Source organism: Seriola lalandi, unplaced genomic scaffold (genome assembly GCF_002814215.2).
Source record: "Seriola lalandi dorsalis isolate HSWRI2012SDOR001 ecotype SW California unplaced genomic scaffold, Sedor1 jcf7180002054351, whole genome shotgun sequence".
Classification (NCBI taxonomy): domain Eukaryota; kingdom Metazoa; phylum Chordata; class Actinopteri; order Carangiformes; family Carangidae; genus Seriola; species Seriola lalandi.
In genome coordinates this window covers 9,017-18,101 of record NW_019524904.1, presented here as the reverse complement: position 1 = coordinate 18,101, position 9,085 = coordinate 9,017, and the positions used below count along the sequence as shown (strand labels likewise).

The 9,085-nt window shown below is 41.1% G+C and overlaps 3 protein-coding genes across 4 annotated transcripts in view; all 3 read right to left on the bottom strand.

Annotated features, from left to right (window-relative positions):
* Positions 1-1,616, bottom strand: part of LOC111656238 (histone H1-like) — a 5,214-nt gene extending 3,598 nt beyond the window's left edge. The window contains exon 1 of one of the 2 annotated variants that reach the window (XM_023407887.2): positions 1,156-1,616. In XM_023407887.2, coding sequence (XP_023263655.1) covers positions 1,156-1,583 — 428 coding nt within the window. In that variant the 5' untranslated portion in view covers positions 1,584-1,616. The remainder of the gene's footprint in view (positions 1-1,155) is intronic. The other variant, XM_023407886.2, reaches the window with a different exon arrangement.
* Positions 1,617-5,577: 3,961 nt separating this feature from the next.
* Positions 5,578-6,001, bottom strand: LOC111656245 (histone H2B 1/2-like). The gene has a single exon (XM_023407894.2). It carries the CDS (start codon positions 5,951-5,953, stop codon positions 5,579-5,581), a length of 375 nt encoding a protein of 124 aa, XP_023263662.1. The 5' UTR covers positions 5,954-6,001; the 3' UTR covers position 5,578.
* A 915-nt stretch (positions 6,002-6,916) lies between these two features.
* LOC111656246 (histone H4) lies at positions 6,917-7,676 on the bottom strand. Its single transcript, XM_023407895.2, has one exon. The coding sequence runs from the start codon at positions 7,662-7,664 to the stop codon at positions 7,353-7,355; it is 312 nt and encodes a 103-aa protein (XP_023263663.1). The 5' UTR covers positions 7,665-7,676; the 3' UTR covers positions 6,917-7,352.
* Positions 7,677-9,085: the final 1,409 nt, after the last annotated feature.

Sequence of the window (9,085 nt, the reverse complement as noted above, 5' to 3'; positions counted from 1 at the left end):
TCCTGGAGTTGGCGGGAAACGCAGCCCGTGACAACAAGAAGACCCGTATCATCCCCCGCCACCTGCAGCTGGCTGTCCGCAACGACGAGGAGCTCAACAAGCTCCTGGGCGGAGTGACCATCGCTCAGGGCGGCGTGCTGCCCAACATCCAGGCTGTTCTTCTGCCCAAGAAGACCGAGAAGCCCGCCAAGAAGTAGATCTGCTGGAAACACCAACACAAAGGCTCTTTTAAGAGCCACACACTCACCTCTCAAACAGCAGTTCCTCGTGTCTCTGATGCATATTTTTTGTATGTTTATAAGAGGAAAGTGTTTTTTATTTAAATGCATTTTTGTTTCGTTTTTTGGAACAAAACTTTATACAATCTTAAGAGCTATAATAATGAGCTGACATACAGACCCCTAATTGATTTAGTTTGAATCTTTGCCAATATCCATTTTGTGAGGAAGTGAAATCCACCACAATTTAGTTTGATTACATTTCATACATGTTGTGCGCACGCGCACACACAAGCACGTACTCACGCACGCACACACACGGTTGTCACAGTGTATGGGAGGATATAAGATTCAGTGTGATGACAGAAAGGTTGCAGTTTCATCAGCTCATTGGAATATTAGTTGAAATATTAAAGTCACTTTTTTCTATCATATGTTAGATGATCAGTACAGGCCAGTAATGATTTGGTTTCATTTTTGTTTACATAAATGTTACACCGAATCACTAGGCTTACTCTGAATTAAGTTAAAATCAATGCAGACAAAAGGTTTTAGAAACATAAATTGATACTGTAACTTTATTTGGCATTTTTATTAAATAACGAACTAACCTCGAACTCTAAATTGGACACAAATATAGACACGTGTCATCTTTGATCCTTCTCTAGATTTATGTAGACCTATGTAAATTATGTCCTTGTGTAACTTTCTTCTAGGAAGATTTGTTAGTGCTTCAGTGTACTGTTAGTAGGTGATGATCATATCTATACATCTTTGTCTACATCTCTAAGGTTGCCTCTTATTATGCAAATTTATTAGTATCAATAGTCGTGACAATTATCGGTTAGGAGGAACCTACTCTTTGTGACAATGTGTGTGTGGCTCTTAGAAGAGCCGTTGAGTAGGATTAACATGCGTTTCACTGAGGACAGCTCACTTCTTGGCTGCTACCTTCTTGGGGCTCTTGGCTGCTTTCTTGGTAGGTTCAGGTTTGTTGACCTTCTTGGGGGACGTTTTAGCTGCTGGCTTCTTGGCTGCTACAGGAGCGGACATCTTGGCATTAGTTTCAGCGTTCTTGTTTATCTTGTAGGAGCCGCACGCTCCGGTTCCCCTGATCTGGACCAGAGTCCCCTTAGCTACCAGGCCCCTGATGACAGTCCTGACGCGGGCCTTGTTCTTATCCACATCATAACCTATGGCGACCAGAGACTTCTTCAGGGCGGCTGATGACACGCCGCTCCGCTCCCTGGATGCGGCCACGGCTTTCACGACGAGCTCCCCGAGGGTGGGGCCGTCCTTCTTAGGTCTGGGGGCCCTGCGTTTATCTGCCTTAGCCCGGGCGGCGGCTGGGGCTACCTCTGCCATTATTTCCTCTTAGCTCAGGCTCAACTAGCAGTGACCAAAACACAACAAGCGGACTGTTGAAAAGCCCGGAGCAGGAGGCGGTACTTAAACACACCATGAGAACCGTGGAGACTCAGCCCAGCCCCGGCTCCTCCGTGCAGTCTCAACACCGGGACACTTGTGTTTTCTCCTCACCGAAAAAACAGTGAAAACTCCCCGTGGGAGAGGTGCTGAGGGCTGACAGTGAAGGGAGCCGATAGCGGACTTTATTCTCTACATATTGAAGTCATGAACAGCTCTAATAGTTTCTGCTTTTTCTTTGTGGAGCCTCGAAACCTCAGCTGTTCACCGTGGTGGCCACCGCTGCTCAGTGGCTTTCCCCTCTCATTTCTCTCCTAAAATGATTTAAAATGCACCACAGCTTCACCAAAACTAGTTTCTTAGCTGCTCCACATGTTTGTTCAGAGATCGCATGTAAAAATAACCTCGTGCTGATGACCAGTGTTTAATAAAGTCGAGTTTCCTCCTAGCAGCTAACACACTGCTGATGGCTGAGGCTGACGGTGAAGTTTAGCCAGACTGTGTCAGAGCTGTCAACATTTCATGCTGAGGATGCGGGAGTTTATCGATCAAATTAAGAAATACATGTTAGTCTCATGTACCAGGACAAAGGAGTGAATGTCCAGGTTTTATATGACTCCAGATCAATGTCGAGAATACTTAATTGAAAACATACAAACACAAGAAGTGGAGCATCACATTGTTGGTACTTCAAACACTGTTTGTCTCACTTCAAGTTTTTGTTATCAATATCAGTTCAATAGATCCTACATCCAGATGTTGCAGTGATACAGCTGTGTATCAGTATAACAGGCTAGAGAAAGGAGAAAGTAAAGAGTCTTTGCTGAGTGTCATAAGTATTACACACAAAATAATTTAATGTACTGCCTTCATGATAAGAACAGTCACCCTCAAAAAGTGACTGACAGCATGTTCAAACAAGTTTCCTCTTGGCTGTACATATTAGAGCCCAAATGATTTATAGGTCTGACCTATCACAGATATATTAGTATAGACACATATATTCTCCAATATGTGCTGATAGGAATACTTTAATTAAGAAGCAATAATGCAGTGGAAACACTCGTGTCAAGTCAACTTATATAAGCAGCATTTTATGTATATTTGATCCTATGTTTTCATTCAAGTTAAATATATATACAGTGCTGTGAAAAAGTATTTGCCCCCTTACAGATTTCTTTTGTTTTTGCTTTTTGTCACACTTAAATGTTTCAGATCATTAAACAAATTTTAATATCAGACAAAGATAACCTGAGAAAATATAAAATGCAGTTTTTAAATGATGATTTCATTTATTAAGGGAAAAAAGCTATCCAAACCAACCTGGCCCTATGTGAAAAAATAATTGCCCCCCCTTGTTAAATCATGAATTAACTGGGATTAACCACATTTCTTGGAAAGCTGAGTTCAATTTCACTAGTTCCACCCAGGCCTGGTTACTGCCAGACCTGCAGAATCAACAAATCACTTAAATAGGACCTGTCTGAAGACATGAAGTGAGCTAAAAGATCTCAAAAAGCAACACATCATGCCCCGATCCAAAGAAATTCAAGAACAAAGTCATTGACATCTATCAGTCTGGAAAGGGTTACAAAGCCATTTCTGAAGCTTTGGGACTCCAGCGAACCACAGTGAGAGCCATTATCCACAAATGGAGAAAACATGGAACAGTGGTGAACCTTCCCAGAAGTGGCTGGTCGACCAAAATTACTCCAAGAGCGCTTCGACAACTCATCCAAGAGGTCACTAAAGAGCCCAGAACAAGATCTAAAGCACTGCAGGCCTCACTTGCCTCAGTTAAGGTGAGTGTTCATGCTTCAACAATAAGAAAGAGATTGGGCAAAAATGGCATCCATGGGAGAGTTCGAAGGCGAAAACCACTGCTGACCAAAAAGAACACAAAGGTCCGTCTCACATTTGCCATAAAACATCTAAATGATCCCCAAGACTTTTGGGGAAATATTCTGTGGACTGACGAGACAAAAGTGGAACTTTTTGGAAGGTGTGCGTCCCGTTACATCTGAGGTAAAACTAACACAATATTTCAGAAAAAGAACATCATACCGACAGTGACACATGGTGGTTGTAGTGTGATGGTCTGGGGCTGCTTTGCTGCTTCAGGACCTGGACAACTTGCTGTAAGTGATGGAACCATGAATTCTGCTCTCTACCAGAAAATCCTGAAGGAAAATGTCCGGCCATCAGTTCGTGACCTTAAGTTCAAGTGCACTTGGGTTAATGCAGCAGGACAATGATCCGAAGCACACCAGCAAGTCCACCTCTGAATGGCTCAAAAAAAAACAAAATTAAAGTTTTGGAGTGGCCTAGTCAAAGTCGGGACTTAAATCCGATTGAGATGCTGTGGCATGACCTTAAACAGGCCGTTCATGCTCGAAAACCCTCCAGTGTGGCTGAAATAAAACAATTCTGCAAGAAGAGTGGGCAAAAAATTCCTCCACAGCGATCTGAAAGACTCATTGCGTGTTATCGCAAACGCTTGATTGCAGTTGTTGCCACCAAGGGTGGCACAACCAGTTATTAGGTTTAGGGGATAATTACTTTTTCACATAGGGTCAGGTTGGTTTGGATAGTTTTTTTCCCTTAATAAATGAAATCATCATTTAAAAACTGCATTTTGTATTTTCTCAGGTTATCTTTGTCTGATATTAAAATTTGTTTGATGATCTGAAACATTTAAGTGTGACAAAAAAGCAAAAACAAAAGAAATCTGTAAGGGGGGCAAATACTTTTTCACAGCACTGTATATATAGTTGTCACCGAAGAGATTGTTTTCCACAGTGTATGGGAGGATATAAGATTCGTGTGATGGCAGGATGGATAGGCCAAGCCAAAAGAAATCTTCTAATACTGAGGCAGACAACCTACAGACGAGTGACAGTTTCATTAGCTTAAAGGAATATTAATTGGAATATTAATGAGTCACTTTTGGGTGAAATATGAAAAAGTTTGGTGGTTGAAGTGTATCTTTTATCACAGGCTCACTAATGTGCTCAGGTGCATGTTTCAAAGGCACTGTGTGAAGAGTTTAGAAAAAGTGGACATGATATTGATAGTAGATGTCATATCAAATCCCTTTCCTAAGACACATTTCTCTCTGTCATACTGGATCAACACACCATTGTAATCAGTGCAGCTGTCTGACATGAGAATCCCAAAGTGGACTTTCTATTTCACTGGAACCTTGTGACTCCGACAGCAGAGACCGAGTTAGGAAAAAACAAGCAGATGTCAAGGATTCATATTTATGTGAAAGCTGCGATAAGAGACAGTTATATGTTTAAGTTAATTTAGTAGTTTCATTTAAAATATATAATAATTCACAATCATAAATATAAGAATGAATATTTTAAAAGATTTTTAATATTTCATAGGAACCATTGTGTTGTGTGGGTTGGGGTGTGTTATTGTGGTTGCACCCTATGATCAGCATGTGAGACTGTGTGGGGTTCAATAAAAGTGACTGATTATTAATGTGCTTCACGTGATGGCAGCACATAGAACACCTGCGTTTAATTGGTCGTTAATTTTGCGTTTAAAGCCTTTGAAGCTGACGAATTGTGAGATTATGTTTGTAGGCTGTTTAGTGATTCTCTGGGGAATGATTTATATTAGTCGACTTAATTTATGATACTATTTATTTTACTTATTCAGTTCTCACGACAGAGGAGCAAAATAACCAACCCGAAGAGCGCCTTGTGCTTCAGCTTTGAGATAGCAACTGTACGGTAAGTTATAAAAATGGCTTTAGTTTCACTCATTTTCTGAGCTCCTTTGACAAAGTGCTACATCCACCACTCAACCTGCAGAAACCTCCGACCATTTAACTGTGCCGTGATGGACATTTTCTCTTTTAGAAGAAGTGTGTGGCTCTTAAAAGAGCCTTTGAGTTGGTTGCAGCTGAGCAGCAGAGCCGTTTACTTGGAGCTGGTGTACTTGGTGACGGCCTTGGTGCCCTCAGACACGGCGTGTTTGGCCAGCTCCCCGGGCAGCAGGAGCCGCACGGCGGTCTGGATCTCCCTGGAGGTGATGGTGGAGCGCTTGTTGTAGTGAGCCAGACGAGACGCCTCGGCAGCGATGCGCTCAAAGATGTCGTTGACGAAGGAGTTCATGATGCTCATGGCCTTGGAGGAGATACCAGTGTCGGGGTGCACCTGTTTGAGCACCTTGTACACGTAGATGGCGTAACTCTCCCTCCTGGTCTTTCTCTTCTTCTTGCCGCCCTTGGCTGCGGTCTTAGTCACGGCTTTCTTGGAGCCCTTCTTGGGCGCAGACTTTGCGGGTTCAGGCATTTTGGTTGGTTTCTACTTCACAGAAACGGATGAATCGGTGAAGGAAGCAGAGACTCTTGTTATGCAGGCTCCATGCAAATGAGTCTGTGTGGTCCCCTTCCTGTGATTGGTCGAACTGCTCACTGGGTGGTTTTGTCAGCGCGCAATCTGGAGCCAGTTTGTGCAGAGACAAAAGGAAGCACCACCCCTCCAAAAAAAAATAAAAAATAAAATTAGGATTGTTTATTCAAATTAAACAAGAAACTATAAGAGTGCCTTTGCCAATTTGTAACAAAGATTAAACTTAAACTTATTTGGAGCACAACCAGAGAAGTGGCGAACAGAGAAATCATGTATAAAAGTAAAGGATATGGGGAGTTTAGTTGCAGGTAAAAAGCAGCATTTGTTATAAATGTTTGTGCCATTTCTCTGAGTTGGTGAAACAGAAAGGAAATCAAAATTTCAGTCCATATATGGAAATATTATTAGATAAATCAATCTATGCATAGAGTGGAGTGTATTAACTTACTGCTTTTCATATATATGGGGGATCATCTAATCACAAAAACCCAACTAAGGGCAAAATTATAGGTTATAAAAATACAGAAACCCTTTCAGAGAGCGTTAGAAGTACCTGATCTGTAGTTTCAATGCTCTTTATGTAAGAACATGAAATTGAATGAAGAATACCAGATAAACCATAGTCATATCAAACTGATGTACAGTGACATGACCATGAAGCACTTTCTGACCCTCTGCAGGGGAAGGTTGCACGTACTGCGACACTGATCTGAGACCAGCATTGATTTCAGCAACCATTACACTATAATGTTAAACATGGACGTCTCTTGTCGGTCGTTTATTGAAACATTTATGATAAGGAAGTCTGCTGTTCATATTGATGTATTACGACCACTGTTATTGTTAGAAAAATTATCAGATAAACTCAGCAATACCATATGAAATTCACAAGACTAAGAGATGTATTTTTGCAGCAAGGGAACAAGTTACACACAAAGGGTTTGCAGTGCAAATGTTCAAAGAATACAAAGTTCACACAGGATTTATAACATGAGTGACCTCACATTGTTGCTGATATGAGTCATACAACTCAATAGAGAATTGTTTTATACCTTTATAAGAAATGTGTGGGTGCAGTAGCTGGGAAGAACAGAAGATCACTCCCCGATTTCTATCTTGAAAACAAACAACTTAATAATAAGAAAAGCTCACTGTATACAGTTCTTCTTTAGGATAATTAAGTGTATCTAGTCATAATGTACCATAATTCTTCCAACATTTTTGTTGTTATCGTTAACAATTTATAAACGTTATATTCAGAGGACATGAGCTCTTTGTGACTCGGTGTTTGGCTCTTAAAAGAGCCTTTGGGTTGTTTAGATGTTGGTGGTTGGAGAGTTTAACCGCCGAAGCCGTACAGAGTGCGGCCCTGTCTCTTGAGAGCATACACCACGTCCATGGCGGTCACGGTCTTCCTCTTGGCGTGCTCGGTGTAGGTGACGGCGTCACGGATGACGTTCTCCAGGAAGACCTTGAGCACACCGCGGGTCTCCTCGTAGATGAGACCGGAGATACGCTTGACTCCGCCACGGCGAGCCAGACGGCGGATGGCGGGCTTAGTGATTCCCTGGATGTTATCACGGAGAACTTTACGGTGACGCTTGGCGCCTCCTTTACCGAGTCCCTTTCCTCCTTTGCCTCTTCCACTCATGTTTACTATCTGGTCGACGTTAAGTCAATGATGATCACTCTGAGCTTCATAGCAATTCAAACCCTGTCTGAGGACGTGAAAGAAGACAGAGCAGAGGCGGGTAACTTCTTCTTCTGTGGATTTTCATGGCCGCTGATAATGAACTCTTTGCTGCATCAGCGCCACCTCCTGAACCGGAGCATGAATCATTCACAGAAAAACTACCAGGACTGAGTTTTTTTAATGGTGCTGGAATCTTCCTGTTTGTTAGATTAAAATGTTAAATATATTTATTCAGCAGTAACCTGATGGGGACAAAGTCCTAGGGGCAACAAAAGATAAAAATATGAATGGAACAGATACAGCATAAGTTTGTAGATCTATGTTTTCAACATCATAGACTGACAGCATCAGCTGGGTTTCATTTTTTCAGATGTTTATTCTTCATTTAAAAATCTTGTTCAACAGCATTCGATGAACTATACTTCAACATGTATTAAATGTGTTTACAGTGACTAAAATGCCATTAAATCGTTTCAGTCTATATGCAGCCTATATTCAATATCTCACTTTTAAACTACGTTTTTAAATGTTCAGGTATTTTCAGCTTCAATTCTGTCATCCTCACTCAGAAATAAATAATCTACGTTATATGATAGCTATGATAGGAATATTCCTCAGACCTTTTTTTTCCTGTAGTCATATTGTATCATCAGATCATTATAACCGTTGAGCATATATTGAGGAATCTAAATCTCATTATGAAAATATTATCAGTGAAGCTGATTCAAGTGTAAGCAGCATTTTAATGTTAATTGTTTAATGCTGGTCGAGGTGGACCTCCTTTATAAACCGTTTGGTTTTCGAATCTATAATAACGCATCATAGTTTAAGAGGATGAGGAGTGATATACTGAAAGTACATCAAGTTGTTTTAAGGTGGAGCAAGCAGCATGAGAATAAAGGTTATAGTTAAACACTGACATTATGATCGATTGTCCTCAAGATATGATTTATTCTGACGTTCTGGCCTTTAGTGTCTGTGCCAGTTGTTCCACAAGCTGCTTATAAGTCAAACTACTATTGAGCCAAAGTCCCCAGTGTTTATGAGACTAAACAATATCCGTTTCAGTACCATCAGGTGTATGGATGGCAGAATAAATGGGATCTGGATTTAGGGGTCATTGACAATAAAACATCTTGTTGTCAGTATAAGCTGGAGATTCTGTAGACGAGTCTGAAGAACATTATAGACATTGAAATAAAGTTCAAGTGGAGGAAAGGTTCTTAGCACAACCCAGACTGTGTCGTTTGTTAAGTGCAGTGGTCAAAAGTATTAAAAGCTTTGAATTGCTGTATGGTTTCCTCTCCAGGGGCCGTATAACATGATTTAACTGTGGTGTTTATTATTGTACTACACTCCCCTCCAAAAGTATTGGAACA

Coding starts and splice junctions, on each gene's coding strand:
- LOC111656245 (XM_023407894.2), bottom strand. CDS start 5,953: ATGCCTGAACCCGCAAAGTCTGCGCCCAAGAAGGGCTCCAAGAAAGCC.
- LOC111656246 (XM_023407895.2), bottom strand. CDS start 7,664: ATGAGTGGAAGAGGCAAAGGAGGAAAGGGACTCGGTAAAGGAGGCGCC.